We start from the raw sequence: 17,256 nt of genomic DNA on the forward strand, positions 1-17,256 counted from the left end.
CAAACTATAAAAACTGTAAGAAACTACAGACTTAAACAAAACAGTTTGGTACATTGCCTGCTAGCAAAGTTATGAATAAAGCTGAGCTTCTGGAATGCGGTTTCCAAAGCTGGATTTCTATGGCATTGTAAGAACAGAGATCATGTCCCTGCCATCTCCCTGCACTTCCAGCACCTAGCAACAGGTTTTCCAGACATGGTAGGCTTTCAATTAGTACCTCATTAAATGAATAGAGAATGAGTGTCACACCCCTAACCCTCTGCTTTCTGGGAAGTCACTCTAAGCAAGGGACCCACTGGAACCAACATCTCCAGCCATTCAGACACTTTGACGCATTCTACCTTCTGTGCACTGTTCAGTGACGGATGCCCGTTTAGCAGAGGACAGTATGTGTTTGCCACTAGCACATTCACTCTTGTTAGGAACATCTGTGGCTTGTCCCAGTTTCCTTATACAGGACGTGGCCCCTGAGGGTGCAGTCCCTCTCTCTGTCCTCCTTATTTTGTTGCCAAATGCCCAACTTTGCCATTGTTCCTTAAGACCCCATGGGGAAGGAAACCCTCATTTACTGAACCTACCAAGTGCTGGGAACTTTATATGTTTGATTTCAGCTGATCCTCTCAGCCACACTACTAACACTGCCCTATTCAGCTTTATTTTATAGAAATAAGAAGTAAGGTCCAGAGAGGTCAATGACTTGCCCAAAGTCACACAGATTCAATTTACAGATGTGAATCTGTGAAACACTCACTTTCTTATTTTGTTATTCCACACCGTGTTTTCTTCTTTTTTTATTTTTTTAAAGATTTATTTATTTTTATTTTATGCGTATGAGTACACTGTAGCTGTACAGATGGCCGTGAGCCATCATGTGGCTGCTAGGAATTGAACTCAGGACGGCCCCCCTCGCTCCTGTGTAATACACTGTAGCTGTCTTCAGACACACCAAAAGAGGGCATTATGGGTGGTTGTGAGCCACCATGTGGTTACTGGGATCCGAACTCAGGACCTTCGGAAGAGCAGTCAGTGCTCTTACCCGCTGAGCCATCTCGCCAGCCCCCCACACTGTGTTTTCTAATATGACTATAGGGGCTGGAGCTATGGTTTGGTGGTAGACTGTTTGCCTATCACACATGAGGCACCAAGTTCAATCCTCCAGTACAGCTATACATATATGTGCTTATGTAAGTATATACATATCATATATGCATATATATAATGCCATACACTTTCTCTGGAGATGACTCGAATATATTCATGCAAACAAAGCAAGCCATCTGTGTAACTTTATTTATTATACCAGAGAAGCAGGAAACTACACAGACTTATTAAGGGCTTACATGTTCCAAGTAAGTTGGATAAATGTGATTTTTAAGCAGCACACAAGTACTGTAAGACATTCTATACATTTCAGAACACATGAAGAGTTCTACAGGCTGTGTGTGGAAAGGGACACTCAAGATACCTTATGCAAATATGCAAGCCCGGGCTTCCTTTCCCGTCCAACCCCATCTCCTTAACCCATCGTCTAAATATTTGCCTGGAGATGGAGAGATGAAACCAAGGAGGACCTTGCCTCTCATGCTGGGTTATTTGAATCCAGCGAATCCACTTGATCCTGAACACTCAGTTGTTTTCTTCTTCCTCTGCTTTTATTTGGAGACATAGAGAATGAGGATCACTGTAGTACTGAGGCGAGACAGTCTCTCCTTCAACTACTGCTTCTGGATCCCCCTTTCCAGTGCCAGTGCACATGCTGGGCCAAATGGCTCAGCCAAATGGCTCCAGCTCCCGCAGCCAACTCGACTACTGAAGAACACAGCTGTGCTCAGCCGCATCAGCTCACTCCGATGCAGTTCCTCATGGGCTAGAAGTGTGATGCTGATCGTTTTTAATGAGGGCTGTGGGAACTGGCCCAAATTCTGAATTTGTTGTACAGAACAAATTAGTTTGCTTTGCTCCCTCCTTATCATTTCAGCCTTCAGAAGGGTGGCTTTTCATCATGAGCAAGGGGATTTCACTCTTGGGAAAGGCACTCCCTAACCAGGGTCTAGGAGCTGGGCTTTTCCAGGACACGTTTGAAACCACGAGGATTCTGGATGCACAGACAATTAGCATGCTAGAGCCCTGGCCTCTCTAGGGTTATAATCCCCGTCCTTGAAAAGGCTTTTCATTTAGCCTGTGGCCTCCAGAGTAGGGTACATAAGAAGAGCCTCTGTGGCTGAGAATTCAGTTAGGATCTTCATTTGCATATATCCGGTTTTATGTTTCTACACTGTGTGTCTCACGGTTCACATGCAGTACTATCAGGGAGTGTTCATTTTTCTTCCGAGAGGAGCACACTATCAGTGAAGTTTGGAAACCACAGACCTATAGGTACAAAGAACAAGTTTCTCTGGATTCTGGGGTGGGGAGGGGTCACAGGGACAGTGCGGTTGCGCTGATGTCAAAAAGCTACCTCTAGTAGTGGTAGTTTAGAGGTCTCGGGGTTTGAGCTGGACCCTGGGCCTTATTGATAGGGGATCTCCACTCTTCCTTGCCCCTACCTACAAACTAACACCACTGAACTCCAAGGCAGAACAGGGGTGGGCTGGGCTTAGATGTTTTCATGGGAGGGCTGAATGGAGCAAGCGGAGGAACAAGCACAAGAGGGTAAAGCAGAGGGCTCTAGAACAGGAAGGGGGGCAGACCCAACTCCATGGAGGGCAAGTGTTATGCATCAAACATCTAGATCTTCGGAATAGGTATTGGGATTCTCCTGGGACCGAGTCACCACCTTGAATTGACGGCGCAGGAAACCACCATAGCGCTTCTGGTTGTCCCACTTCAGCTTGGGGCGAATGCGCCGCAGGAAGCCCCCATAGCGTTTATACAGGTCCTCATGCCCTACCTGATCCCCATCCTGGCCCCCGTCCTGGCCCCCGTCCTGGCCCCCGTCCTCCTCTCCCGTCATCTCAGAGCTCCTCTTGGGGTATTTGCGCAAAAAGCCGCCATAGCGTTTGGCCTGTTTTCTCAAGTCCTCCTCATTGAAATGGAGTGTGGCCCCCTGTGCGGCAGGTTCATCGTTCATCCGGTCGGCACCCACCAGCTCAGATTCTTTTCCGTTGCCATACCTACCGGAGAGTCCCCTGAACTTTTCCTCTGAGACGCTGGAAAGGAGTCGGCTTTTCTCCAGCTCCTTCAGGAGGGGCTCCAAGAGCTTGGTCAGTGCAGTGTAGCCTTCTTCCAAAGCAACCTCATTCTCCAAGTCATCCTTGCCGCGGAACCCAGAGGCAGACCGAGTGAGAAAAGACAAGAAGCCCCAGCATGTCTCCCATTCCTCTGAGGGCGGCACCAGGTCCTGGCACTCCAGGGAGCAAATCTGAAAGGACACAAGAGCTTCATCATGTGAGAGCTGAGAAATTAGACTTACAGAGGCTAGGCAGTTATCCCAAAGGCACAGAAACAAGGGTGGCAAGGCCAAAAGTAGAAGCAAGATCTTCCAATTGCCCCGTGCTTGTGTATGCTTTCGCTCTTTCAAAGGATTATAGTTGGACTGGCGAGATGGCTCAGCGGGTAAGAGCACTGACTGCTGCTCTTCCGAAGGTCCTGAGTTCAGATCCCAGCAACCACATGGTGGCTCACAACCACCTGCAATGAGATGAGATCTGATGCCCTCTTCTGGTGCATCTGAAGACAGCTACAGTGAATTACTAGTGGGGTGGAGCGAGCGGAACTGGAACGAGCAGGGCAGCCACATGATGGCTCATGGCCATCTGTACAGCTCCAGTGTAGTCATACACATAAAAATAAATAAATAAATCTTTAAAAAACAAACAAACAAAGGGTATCATTGCTCTACCGACCTATATCAGGCGAGGGGCTGCTAACACTTTAAAGACAGAGAGGGTCAGAAGAGCAGAAAGAATGTGCGTGGAGAATGGAAGGGCGCAGCACACCTGAGGGGTTGTGGGTTGGGAGTATAGGATCTTTACTTCTTAGTGCTGTAGGGAGCATCCAGTCACCTCCGTGACTATAAAGATGTCGACAGTGATGAGCAATGTCACAATTTGAATTCTGAAGGTCTGAGGCTGGAGTCTCCATGCTTAGCCACATTGCTTTCCTAAGAGTGAGCACGGACACACTGTGTGATGGGTACACTGTATGCAGCCCAGTCAATACAGACCAGACAGATATTAAACACTAATCATCATGATCTCAGGGAATCAACCCTCATTTTACTGATAAGGAAAATGAGATTCAGGAAAGAGTTCCAGAGTAAGGGAGCAAGAAAGGGCAGAACCCAAGCCTGAGTGTCGTCCACCACAGTCTAGCCAACAAACACTACTGCTGGGTATGGATACAAAGGTATGGGTGAGGCGTGGGAGAAAGCATGACTCAAAATAACGCCAACAAGCCAGGAGAACAGTCTTAGGCCCAGGAGAGCCCAGCACCACGAAGCAGATCCTGCTAGTGTCATGGAGACAGCTCCCACCAAGAGACTGAATTTCCTGGTGCCTATCCAGGAAAGGAAGCTTTGGAATGTGTACCCAGCGCTTCAGACAGCAGAGCAAGCGCCCCATGATCTACACCCTGTTGCCAGGCACTTGGCTGCCTGGAAACATGGCCTCTGTGCAGGCCTTAGGGAGCCATGGTAATGAAGTCTAGAATGAAGAGGGAAGTAGACAACATCAGGCCTCCGTACCCGACTGCCCATGCCGTGCACTGCGGCAGAGGCACAGCTACCCAGATATGCAACCTCCCCTCTCTGGACTCCACCCACAAATAAAATAACATGGAGAAGCCTTGCTGAGACCTACCAGGGGGTTGATGGGATGGGGCCCATCCTGAGTCCTCACTGCACATAGGGAGCACAGGGACAGGCAGTCCGCTGCAACAGTAGAGGGCATCACAAGGAGGCAGGCTGCTAGCATCAGCCTGGACCACGCCATTCTGTCTCACTCTTCCTGCCGGAGAGAGAGAAGGACAAGATGGTGAAATGTGTCCATAGCGGACAAGGCCATCTCTTACTCATGTGTGGCGTAAGAGGAGCACGAGGCAAGCATTCTCCTTTCCCATCCTGTAGTCAAGGCCACAAAAGCTGGGGAGGGAACATAGGAGTCAAGGCCAAGGACTCAGGAGGGGCTGAGAGCTGAGTAATTGCTGCTTCCTGGGATCTTCTCTCTGTAGACAATCCATGTCATAGCTCTGTGAGGCAGGCTATGCTGTAGTCTTCACTTGGCAGATGGAGAAACTGAGGCATGAGAAAATGGTTCTACACAGCTAGGAAAACAGTAAGTCAGGGCTTGATCTGGTCTGTCCACCTTCATGTCACACCTTGACTACCACCAACCTCCAGGTCTGTCCCTATATGCTGAGTCCCCAGGCTGGACACTGGACACAGAAGCAAGCGCTGTACTGCTGACATAATACAGCCTTGCTCTTTCTGTTCTTTCCAAAGTCTTTGACTTCAGCACCACTCCTCACTCTGACAACTGAACCCTCTCCATGCGGGCCTCCCTCCTTGGCTTCCCAAGTTATCTCATGAACTATCCTCCTCAGCACATTAATTCTAAGATGGTGCCCATTGGGTAGAGTGAGGCCTCCCCATCTGCCTCACTGTCACACATCCTGCCCCCCCCCAGCCTGGCTCCTCCCTAACCCCAACAACAGACCTGAAATCTACTTTCATTGATGTGTCGGGCTCTGCCTCACCTCCTGGCCCTGCCCATGCTGTTTCCTCTTGGAGAACCTTTCCTGTCCTCTTGTTACTTGTCTTTCCTTGGTTAGGTTTCACCTCTCAGCAACTTGTACCCCTTCCATCACAATGGTGCACTCTCTAACTAGCTGTGTGAGCACTTGACCCCTCTGTGCATGCATGCATATGCATACACACACACACACACACACACACACACACACACACACACTCATGCACACAAGCTCTCTGAATACAGACTATCTCTTGCCCTCTCTGTAGCACTTGTCTGTGATCCACAAACAGGCTAAGCTTGTTCCTGCCTTGGGACCCTTGTGCATTCTCTTCCTCTGTCTGGGGTACCAGACCTCAAGTTTTCACCAGACTTCCTTTCTTACATTAAATGAGTTAAATGTCACAGGTCCAGACAGGCTCCTACCAGCTGAGGTATCTGCCTTTACCATTTCCCCAACTAGAACATTAGCTCTCAAAGGCACAGCCCTTAGATGTCCTAACTTCTTATCTTAGCATTTAAAACTCCAGCCAGCACATAGTAGGCCCTTTGCAAGTGCTTGGCAGATGATCTGATGGTTCGTTAAAAGTTGTCCCTTTTGAGGGGGTGAATATGGAAGGACCTGGAGGGAGGGGCATGAAAAGACTGAGGGGGGAGGAAAACAGAAAATGATGTAACTATATTACAATTAAAGCAAAAAGTTAACGTCCCTTTCACAGTCGATTTTTAAAAAGATTTTTATTTTATTTTTAATGATATGTCCATGTGTATATGGGTAGGATGTATATGCTATAATTTCAGGTGCCTGTGGAGGCCAGCAGAAGGTGCCCTGCATTCCCCAGAGCTGGAGTGACAGGCAGTTGTAAGGTGACTGACATGGGTACTGGGAACCAAACGTGCTCCTTTGAAAAAGCAGGGTCCACTCTTAACAACTCCGGCATCATCAGATAACTCGTTAGAAGTCACATCACTGTGATGTGTTCTTGTAAGTGGAGCTGTGATGGCCCGGGTGGATACTCTTAGCCTGCCATCTGGGGGGGTTATTCTCTTCCCACCAAGGCATCCTGATCTACTGTCTCCAGGATAAGAAACAATGTCCACCTTTCCTCCAGGTTCCGAGAACTGCTCTGTTTCTTCTGATGTTCAGGGGCTCCAAAGATTCCACCCATGAACCCAAACCCTGGAATACTCCACGGTAAGTATCCTTTCTTAAAGTACATGGTCGGCTTTCTAACCATTACCTCAGCTGCCAGCATTGAGATCCTACCATTCTAAGCTCTTACAGGGACCTTGGTACTGCAGAAAACTGCCCACATCCTGCCCTGAGCAGTGAAAGAAGCTGGGTTGCAGGACCCACTCTGTTGACTCTCCACCTTATAATTGCAGTTTGTAGAACAGGCTTGAGTCATCAGCACCTAAGTCTTCTATGAGTCCCAGCAACAATCCCCAGAGCATTGACTCTACCCCAAGCTTAGTCTACCCACCAGCTCAGAGGTGAGCATGATCTGCCCACATTAGAGATGAGAAAACTGGTGCTTAGAAACTTGGTAACTCATCTGACGTTATATGCAACTGTAGGCCAGAGGCAGATGCAAATGCATGTGCTTCTCCTGAGACTGGGCTCAGCTGCAGCTGGCATAGGGAAGCTCAGAGTGGAGAACACACAGAACACTCATGTAGCCTGGGTGTGTCTGTGCCCCTTGGGTTTCTCCTGCATTCTATCAGATGAGAAAAACCAAAGGTCTGGATAAGTGAATGTACCATTTATACACATACAAAACTGATCAAAGCAGGTCTGGTCTGTTATAAGATTTGAGCAACCTGTTGAGAGACTTCCTGTACCAGTGAGTTCTAAAATAGACCCAATTTCAACCCCTCTGTACAAAACTGGTGCCGGCATCTTTTCCTCTGCTCCTTAGTTTCTGTGTGATGGCGTTGGTGATAAAGTAGCTAGGTACCAGCCATTCTGAGCAGCCTCTTGAACTAACCACATATAAAACAACTTGAGGCATGAGCGCCATTACTTGTGCCTACTTTACAGACTCCCCTGGGTCCAGGGAGACTGGCACCTAAACAGTCTACTGCAGACCTTGCTTTATTGTCCACTGACGACTTCCCAGGCTGCTCCATCTCCTGGCCCCACTCTGCAGGCTTCAGCTTCTGAAGGTTTTGGAGTAGATCCAAGCTTATCCCCCACCCCCAGACACAATTGACTCTCCCTCTGACTGTGCTCCCCAGCTCTGTGCCAGCCTTTCAGGCTCTGAAATGCCTTCCGAAGGTCTGACTCTTCTGACTGTACTCAGCATCCTTCCCAACACAAAGAGCCTGCATTTGTGACGCGCACGTTATGCATGTCTGTGCTCCATCCTGTGAACAGCCTTAGTGTGAGACAGTCCTCAAGATAACCCCATGAGGCTGAAACCAATAGTATTCCCGTAGTGGAGAGAACATGGAGGTGCAAAGGGATATGTTCACACCATCCTAGCAAGTACACAACAAACTGGCATCCTGATGTGAGTTCTGCCTAACCTGGGCTCATCCCAGCCACTTTAATTCCATAGCCAAGGATACATGCTTTCCCCGACCCTTGCATACAGAGTTCCCTCTGCCTCGAACAGCTGTCACCCATTCCAATTACCTTTTGACCTGACTAACTCCCACTTGTTCTTTAGAATTCAGCATCAGGTACCAAAACTAAGAAGTCTGTCTGGACATGATGGCTCCTTGGATCTCCTGCAGCCACCCATACTAGCCCCAGCACAGAATTATATCTGACTATCGAGTCTAACATGTGAGGCGATTTTGTAAATACAAAGCTCCTACATATGAGTGTGTGGGGTATGTTTGACCATGAGAAGCTCCTGCATATGAGTGTGGGGGGGTATGTTTGACCATGAGAAGCAGGCCACAGTTCAGAAAAATATGTAAAGGAGAAACTGGAGTACTAAATACCAAGGAAAGAGGGCAGAGGGCAGTTCGTGCCAGCCTCATGGGGCCTAGCCATAGTTTTCATTGATTCAAAATGTCATGAAAACACAAATTTGTATGATTGATGCATGGATGGATTGATGTGTGCAGTAATGGATGAATGGAAGGATGGATGGCTGGGTGGATGAATGAGTAGCTGAACAACTGAATGGATCATGTTCCAGAATGTCATCTAGGATTCAGATGAGTCCAGGAAACCCATACAAGTTTCGTGAGTGAATAAACAGACATTTTAAAACTGAGAGTTTTTTAAATTTTTTTTTTTTCGAGACAGGTTTTCTCTGTATAGCCCTGGCTGTCCTGGGACTCACTCTGTAGACCAGGCTGGCCTTGAACTCAGAAATCCACCTGCCTCTGCCTCCCAAGTGCTGGGATTAAAGGTGTGCATCACCACTGCCCGGTGAGTTTTTTAAATAAATAAATAAATAAATAAATAAAGCTTGATTTCCAACTTGTTTGGAAAAAAGTCAAAAGTCTTTGAGATACTGGGCCTGCATCCTACATTGGCCCTAGTCATGAGGGACACACACATACACACACACACACACACACACACACACACAGACTGGGTCCCCATGAGCATCTCAATCCTGTAACAGTCTCTGCTTCTCAGGAGCTACAGTGTACCAAACTTAGACAGATTCACTCAGAATCCCTAGAGGCAATGCTGTTCTTAAAATGCTTTTTGGAGAAGGGAAGTTGCCCTTCTGAGTTCTCTTGACTTGTGAACAGATGACCCAGCTTATCAGCTAGGTTCCTGAGGTTGAATGTGTCTTAACATGCTGGCCTTGAGACCACCCCCATCTTATTTCCTCCTTCTTATGAGCACACACTCCTGAAAAGAAGCTGTATTTACAGACTGATTACAAACCGATTAGAAGTTCTGCACTGTGGAGAGACTGGACTGTTAGTTTTCTTATCTTCAGCTCCCAGAACAACGATCCCTTGCCCACCTCTGTGTCAGAGCTAATATCCTGTGACTAATAGACTGAAAAAAAAACCACCTCAGAATCTATTGTCTTAGCAGACATACTGGCTTCCAACCCAAAAGCTGAGAATGTCTTCAGATAGCATCTTGGGCCTACAGAAAAGCTTCCCCGATCTTCCTGTACCTGCCTCTCTGATGTACCCACCAATGTATTTCAAACTTGCCTTGATTTGTGACTTTCTTTGTTCCATAAGATGATAAAACTTCATGAAACTGCTTCCACATCAGAATGTGGAATTTCCATCTCTGTTCCCAGACCATGGTCACTTAAAATGGCTCCAGAATAAACTTTCTTTTATACTCTTTAAGATGAGAGCTGTGGTTTCCTTGTTTTGTTTTTCTGATACCTTTAAAGGATTTACAAATTACTGAGCAATGTTGGTGGCTTCTGAGTCAGGGTGGGACAGGGATTTCCACCTTTTCATTGGGGGAGCTGTCCGTGAGGGACAGAACTGGGAAATTAGACCTGCTGTGTACTGTCTCCATCTGAGGCAAACTGAAGAGAAAGCAGCTTTAGCCTTCAATGAATTCAGAAGTAGGAAGGCAAACATGAGGTGAGGCTCAGCCAGGGGGAGGTAGGCTGGAGCCTTCTCAGAGGAATCATCTTCACTTAGCACTTCATAAAATGTGTCCTTGGCCATACTTAGGACACGCATAACAGCACAGAGGGGAAAGACAGATGGAGGGAAGACGTCTGACCATCCTAACAAACAGAAAATGGTAATCGGGACATACCCTGCTCCATAATCACATGACCTGAATATTTTCTTTCCATTCACAGATATATTCCACAGGTTTCTATGGGTTCCTTTTATCTGGAGAACCCTGGCCCCACTGACAGCTGTCCACGGGTGTTTACATGCCACAAAGCATCATTAACTTCTGAAACAAGGGCTCAGGTCCACAAAGCCAAAAGTGTTTACTGTCTGACCCTTTACCAAGAAAGTATGTTGAGCCCGCCTCATTTGACTTACACAAGTCTGAGAGCTTTCAACTTACTTTCCTATGTCTCCAGACATGCAAACATATTGTCTAATAATATCTAATAACAATCTCCTGACAGGAGGCCAGGTGGATTCACTGCAGTAGAGGCAGGCTGCATCCTGCACCCCAGACAAGTTCAAAGCCATTGTAGGTGGCAGAATCCATTAAGGAAAAGTACCATCAACTTTAATATTCTCTGAGAGGTCAAACCGTGGGCTCCTCACACAGTCCCTAGCACCATCTGCACAGTGTCTGTTAAAGCACAGCGCACAGTAGGAACTGTTTTCCCTCTAGATCCAGATTTCCTTGAAAGAGTTGGTTTTGTTTTGATTTGAGTTTGCCCTCTCCCCGGCTCAGAGACATCTCTACAGTAGTCAGCCAGGGCTCCAGAGGCAGCAAGCATTTTTACTTGAAAAGCCAGGGCTGAATAATAATAGCATGATTTAACATCACAATTATCCCTGGGAGCAATGTATGCATATGATTATTCCTATTTGGAGGAAAAGGAAATGGGAAAAGGTAAGAATGAAGTCACTTGCTTAAGGTCACACAATGAGTCAGGAGGACTCAGCTCTCACCCTCCTTGACACACATCACTGTTTCTGTGACCCTCCAGTGCCAACCACCCTAGAGTCTATCAAAGACTGTGCCACTGCTCTGTGCCAGGCAGGATGTCTCCAGATGGATCCTCAAGAGGCTATCAGTAAAGGCTTAGGCTCTAGGAGGAAACTGTGGGCTGAGAGAAACAGCACCCCTAGTGGCAGGGCTGGAAGTCACACTATCTCCCACCTGACAGGCAAATGCTTTACATCTATTATATGAATTACCCCTACCTGTAAGCTGGGCACTATCAGCCCCACTTAGATGGGAATACGGTGGCTCAGAGAGATAGGAACTGAGCACAGAGTTGATCTGCTGACTACACAAACTGACCGGAGGTGTAAGGGTACATGGCATGTCCTGTGGGCTATCCCCAAGACTTTCATACACCCCTGAAAGTGAAACAATTTCAAGACTTTTCACCTTACTGAAAAACAGCAAGTCCATTTTTTGGTGGGTTCCCAAGGGGCTGGCAAAAGAAGGCTCTGAAACTTGGAAGCGCTCCTTGTTGAGATACAATCATGGAGAGAGCACGGGCGATCAGTTTGTGGTGTGGCTTGGGTCCTGAACAGAAAATGAGCCAACCTATTATTGTTCAGCAAGTATCAAAGCACGGACAGAGGAGCAGGTCTTACCCAAAGGTCATCACATGTGCTGTGCAGAGGCAGACAGAAACAGAGTCCCACAGTCCCGGCTGCTATGGTCAGGGTCTCAGAGATAGCATTAGCTGCAGTTTTAAAGGAATGTTTCTCAGCTGTAGGATTTGTAAGGAATCTTGCCTTATTGTCACTTGGAATGGTTATAAGATAAGGAGAACCACAAAAGGAAGATGAGAGGGCTGGGAGAAAGATGAACAGTCAGAGGAAAGGGACTTGGTGGGCAGGGGAGGGAGGGAGGACAGTGGCAGTGAAGATGCTGGGGAAGTGGGTGAATGGGAAAGAGAGGGGGAGGGACAAAGGAGATGAGGCAAAAGCCAAGTCATCTCCTGCTCCTCCCCCAATCTGTCCCTTGAGCTACATAATAACTTCTCGGTAAACCTTTATCAAGTTAAATAGAATAAGAGGGGGGGGGAGGGAGGCAGTTGAAGCCGCTGTGGACACATTACTCACGGTGAGTGTGTCTGCAGCTAGTGGCTAAGCATTCTAGCCAGTGGATATCTGGGGGTAGGGAAACTGGGCAGCATGTCACCTGCCTCATAGATATGACCACTGTGCTCCTGTGGGAGTATGGATTGTGATCCAGGCTAAGCTACAAAGGACTCAGTTGATGTTACAACCTCCCCCTACTGGGGTCAGCTGTGTGTTGGTTATGTTGTTTTAGCACCTTGTCAAGACCCAGTAAGGTCTGCCTGTCACTTATCAGCCAAGAGGAGCAAACCAGCAGTGAGAGAGATCATCTGCTAACCACACCTTCTCCGATGCACACTGAAACCAAACCAGCAACTGCAGAACCCTCAGAGAATGAGGGAGAGATCTGATAAATAGAAAAGTTGTGCCAAGATAATGGGAGGTGGGGTGGAATGTCATGGAAGGACTTCACTGTTCAGAGGTGGGTGGGGGTGAGGAGTGACAGATAAAGCAATGGCCGTCATCTGTAGGAGTGGGGAGAGAAACACTGGTCCCAGAAATATTTGACTTTTGTCAGGTTTCCCCGGAAGAGTGCACAGCAGGATGGAATGGGATGACTGATGAAGTCTTATAAGAAAGGGGAAGGGTTCATTTTGAAACCTGCCATTTTGGGAGATCGGGGTGGCCATAGTAGCATTTATTGAGTGCCTACCAAATGCCAGGTGCCTCTCATGGGAGCCTAGTAATGACACAGGGGAAAAGACATTATTATTAGCTTCATTATATTGGTGAGGAGATCAAGACATTGGGTTTGAACTCACCACAGGCTCAGGTAGTGATCACGCACACTTAGGCAATACATGGAAAATTCTTGAGGTAATGCTCCGGAAACCCTGAGAATTATCATACCCTTCCACGTGTTTTCTCAAACAGCCCTGACTCAACCACTTGAGTAGCCTACTGCCTACTGCGTCAAAACAGTGGATCCTACCCCACAGCTTCCGTGGCACCACTGTGACACCACACTCCCAGCTGCCAGCTACACCTAGAGACAAGGGGAGTCACCTGGCACCCATCACGCTTAGCACAATGAGGACAGAGCAGTGGGCTCAGGATTATGTCAATACACATGCACACACATAACTCACCCTGCTGCAGCTGTTTCAAGAGCTCCCCCGCGCAGATCTCAAAGCCGGGGGGATGAATGACCTGCAGAAACAGAACAAAAGACAAAGTGGGGTGGGATGGGAGCACCGGTGAGGGGAGCAGGGGAGGAGGGTGAGCAGAGCGTAGGAGTGAAGCCCTCCCCCCCATGACAAGGAACAGAAAAAGACTGACATTCTGAAAGGTTTTGCAACAGATCTTGACAGCAATGCCTGTCAGATTAGAAAGATATCAGTGTGTATTTCACCAACCCTTGGCAGAAGGGTGATAATGAAGGTTTGCGCTCTGTGGGAGGGTACTTGAAACCAGATCCAATAACCTACAGAGCTTGGAGGCTTTATTAAGGGATACTTGTAAATCTTGAGAGGTTCTCAGAAAAAAAAAAAAAACACACTCAGGGAAAAGTGACAAGACACAGAGTTTACTGTTCAATCATGGAGGCGACTACAGTCGCCGGCTCTGAACCTCACCAGCTTTTGCTGGTGTCCAACTCTGGGGTTCCACAATACTTTCTTTAAACATGGGCATTGCTATCAGAGAGCCCCTGGCTTTCCTCAAGCGAGCTTCCTCCAGCCTAACTTAGCTGTTTCCAGCAGTAACTTGGCTGTGATTTACAGGAAAGCAACAAGTCCTTTCAAAGTCCAATTGTCAAGGGAAGTCCTCCTCAGACTGGGTATCCCACAGAGCTCTTGCTTTCTTTCCTAGTTCCCTTTCAACCAAACAACCCCAGCCTTTATTCTGAGTAAAATCAAAGGAAGCCACTCAAATCAGCGCCTTGTCAGTGATTAAACGTGACTCAATAAGAGTAAAGAGGACGGCCAATTATTTATGCATTGATGGTGTCGATTGGTACTTGGCAAGTGCCGAGTCCTGAACCTCATTAATGTTCCTAACCCGTGAAATCTAAGTCCAGTGAGAACGTTGACCTTTAAGATCAGGCTAATTAGTGAAACCTTTTGGTCTTCCACCCGGGCTGCCCCCTTCTCCTCAGACCCTGAACACTAGCGTGGGGACTGCTGTGTGGCTGAGCCGAAGCGCCACTAGCACCTGTGGAAGCCAGGACTGTTCAGGGCATAGGTTCCAGAGGACAGGCAGCTCTTTGGACTCCCTGAGCAGGCTTTTGTAAACTCACCTTGAAACTATGATTTCCTGTGCTGAGAAACCAGAACCAAACCCAGTCAAGCTCCCCCAGCCCAAGCTCCCACCGGTCCCCCTGCAGAGCATCAGGAGCACATGCATAAAGCCAGAAAGCCTGAGCTCCCTGTGGGATCTTACCTGCTTACTGCTTTGTCCCTGGCAGGCTTCTGGCTGATCAGGTGGTAGGGTGGCCGGTCCAAGATTCGGAAGGCACCCTGACTCTAGCTCAGAGAAGTGCCACAGAGGAAGCGGTGAGGGCTACCAAGTCCCCTTTGGCAGTTCTGGAGCCTTACTCCCCTTTTATAGATGAGAGTCTCCCCCTGTCGATCAGCCCTCTCAGCGCTCGCTCACAGAGCACAGGCTGCCAGGAGCCAATGGGGGAGTGGCAGAGCAGTCGGCGCTCAGACCCCCGGGTCCTTCCACTCAACTCCCTGGGCCAGAGTGAGACACAAAAGCTGCTCCGAGTTACGTGATCTGGAGGAGGAGGCTTCGCGCAGCCCGGGGGTGGATTCTGGTGAAGTGCTGTTTGTCACTTCAAATTCGGCCACTTTCAGCATCTCCAGGAGAGTGTCACAGGAAAACAGAGACAAAGGTAGAGGAAAGGCAAGAGATAGGAGGAGACAGACAGAGATGGAGAGGCGCAGAGAGTCCAATAGAAAGGCAAAAAAGAAAGTTGGGAAACAGAGAATGGAAACAGAGAGAGGCAATGTCTGAGGCACAAGGGAACATAGACGAAGTAAGAAGAAAAGAGAAAGAACCACAGCCACAGAGGTTGTCAAAGATTAGGAGATGAACAGGGAGTGTCACAGGGAACCAGAAACAAAGGCTGTCTCACAATATAGGGACTGAAGGATAGACTGGAGTATCCAAAGCAGAGTTCTTGGTTATGGAAGAGGAACAGTCGGTTCCATGTTGGCGGGGACACACATACACACACACTCACACACATATACACACTTGCACACACACATACACACACACACACACACACACACACACATTTGACTGGCATGCGGATGAGTGTGCACTTGCCTGAGAGTGCCAGGTGACTTGGGCACCTGTCTGAGTTGATGCCAGGCACTGCCCTTCCTCACAACCAAGGGCTGCCCTTCAATTTTCGGTTTCCTCTGGCAGCAACATGGAATACATAGCATGAGATGCCCCTCAGAACAGCGGCTCTGATGAGCCTTTGTGTGGCTCTGGGTGGGAGCAAATCTACCTCGCAATGAACCTTCCATCGTGCTATGAGCAGCCTGAAGGTTCTGGGTAGCTGCAAACACCTCCCAGAATACCCACGTCTCCGAGTTTGAAAGAAACCATGCTTGTCTCTGTAGTCAGCAGCAGAGCTGTTCACCTTGGTTGGGGGAGTGTCAGAGGCTGGCTGGGCTGTCCATGTCATGAACGCCTGGGTTGCACCAGGCAGTGAGCAAAGATATCAACTTTAATTCTCACGTCCTGGCCATGTTCAACAGCAGAGGCTGGAGAGCTGAGAAACTGGCCACAGAACACAGCAAGCCATCATCCAGAATCAGAAGGATCTGATCCTGACCATCTACTGGACAACTGTCCACCCTGAGGACTTGGCTCGACAGTATCCATTTCTGAGACTTGGTCTGTTTGCCTGAACAAGGCCGACGAGAGCTATAGCTAGTAACACTGGATATGCCGGCTTGGTCTCTGCCTCTGCCACTCATCTGTGCAGAGCCCTAAGCCAAGTTAGTGGGTTCAGCCTCAGTTTGCTTATCTGTAGAATGGGGAAAAGAACCCCACTAGGATCTTGGCATAGTGAAAGGAGGAAATGCCAAGAGCATTTGCCATAGCTGGCATGTGGCCTGTACTTCCTTACAGCTGTCCTCGAGGTAATGGCGATTACGTCATCATGCTCTGAGGCACCAGCCACACTTTGTACTTCTCTGAGGCATCATCTTCTTCCTGCCGCTGGGCCATTGCATGCTCTCATACAACTAGGATGACAGGCAGGGATATCTGATAAGTACCTGGTACATCACAGACACTGTCCCTTGTTTCAGAGTATCCTCAGAAAAGCAATGTTGTCGGCTGCAGCTCTGCAGGATTCAGCTGTGGAGTGGAGTGGAGTACCAACCAAGCAGGGCAAGTGGGGTGGTCCCAGCTTTCCATGTCCCTCTGGCCTTGACTCCAGGCCCCCTGCCCTCTCTCATTTCTACCCTAAGTTCTCCTTCTGCAGGATTCCTAGCCCAAGGTGAATGGCAGGCAGGAACAGCTTCCAGGCACTTGCACGGCATCTGGTAGCTGTGTCTCAGGCTGTCTTCCTACTTGCAGAGCTGGAGCTCCTGAGCATCTCTCTAGTCACTGTTACCCAGGGATCTCGCAACAGGAGAATGAACTCTTTCTTCATCCTCAAGGCCCCAAGCTCATGCCATTTGCTCCCATTCTCCTTAATTCCCCCTCTCTGCCTCCTAAGTTAAGCTCTTAGCAGTAACCTTGGAATAGATGGATGCTGTTAAGAGATGAGGTGGAGTCACTCCCGTAGCTGCTGAAAGTCAGCAGGCAATAGGGAAAGAAGTGAAAATACAACGACATGAGGAGAGTTCAGTGAAGCAGAGATGCTCAGTGTTGACCAGCCTTCATCTGAGTTTACTGGAGCCTCACGAGCAAA

At 48.3% G+C, this 17,256-nt stretch overlaps 1 protein-coding gene across 2 annotated transcripts; it reads right to left on the minus strand.

The window, feature by feature from the left end:
• Positions 1–1,254: 1,254 nt before the first annotated feature.
• Positions 1,255–15,008, minus strand: Pdyn (prodynorphin). Of its 2 annotated transcripts, XM_031373651.1 has the most exons (4): positions 14,757–15,008; positions 13,466–13,526; positions 4,800–4,946; positions 1,255–3,361 (listed from the first exon to the last, which is right to left on the minus strand). In XM_031373651.1, the coding sequence occupies exons 3-4, from the start codon at positions 4,929–4,931 to the stop codon at positions 2,720–2,722; spliced, it is 774 nt and encodes a 257-aa protein (XP_031229511.1). In that variant the 5' UTR covers positions 4,932–4,946; positions 13,466–13,526; positions 14,757–15,008; the 3' UTR covers positions 1,255–2,719. The 2 variants fall into 2 exon arrangements, with proteins under 2 accessions (XP_031229511.1, XP_031229512.1); XM_031373652.1 differs by lacking the exons at positions 13,466–13,526; positions 14,757–15,008 and having other exon boundaries at positions 4,800–4,994.
• Positions 15,009–17,256: the final 2,248 nt, after the last annotated feature.

This window comes from Mastomys coucha, unplaced genomic scaffold, assembly GCF_008632895.1.
Source record: "Mastomys coucha isolate ucsf_1 unplaced genomic scaffold, UCSF_Mcou_1 pScaffold15, whole genome shotgun sequence".
Taxonomy (NCBI): Eukaryota; Metazoa; Chordata; class Mammalia; order Rodentia; family Muridae; genus Mastomys; species Mastomys coucha.

Bases quoted from the DNA above. Each gene is read 5' to 3' on its own strand.
- Pdyn (XM_031373651.1), bottom strand. From the start codon at position 4,931: ATGGCGTGGTCCAGGCTGATGCTAGCAGCCTGCCTCCTTGTGATGCCC. The intron at 3,362-4,799 runs GTAGGTCTCAGC...GTGTCCTTTCAG, and splicing joins CCCATCCCATCAACCCCCTG to ATTTGCTCCCTGGAGTGCCA.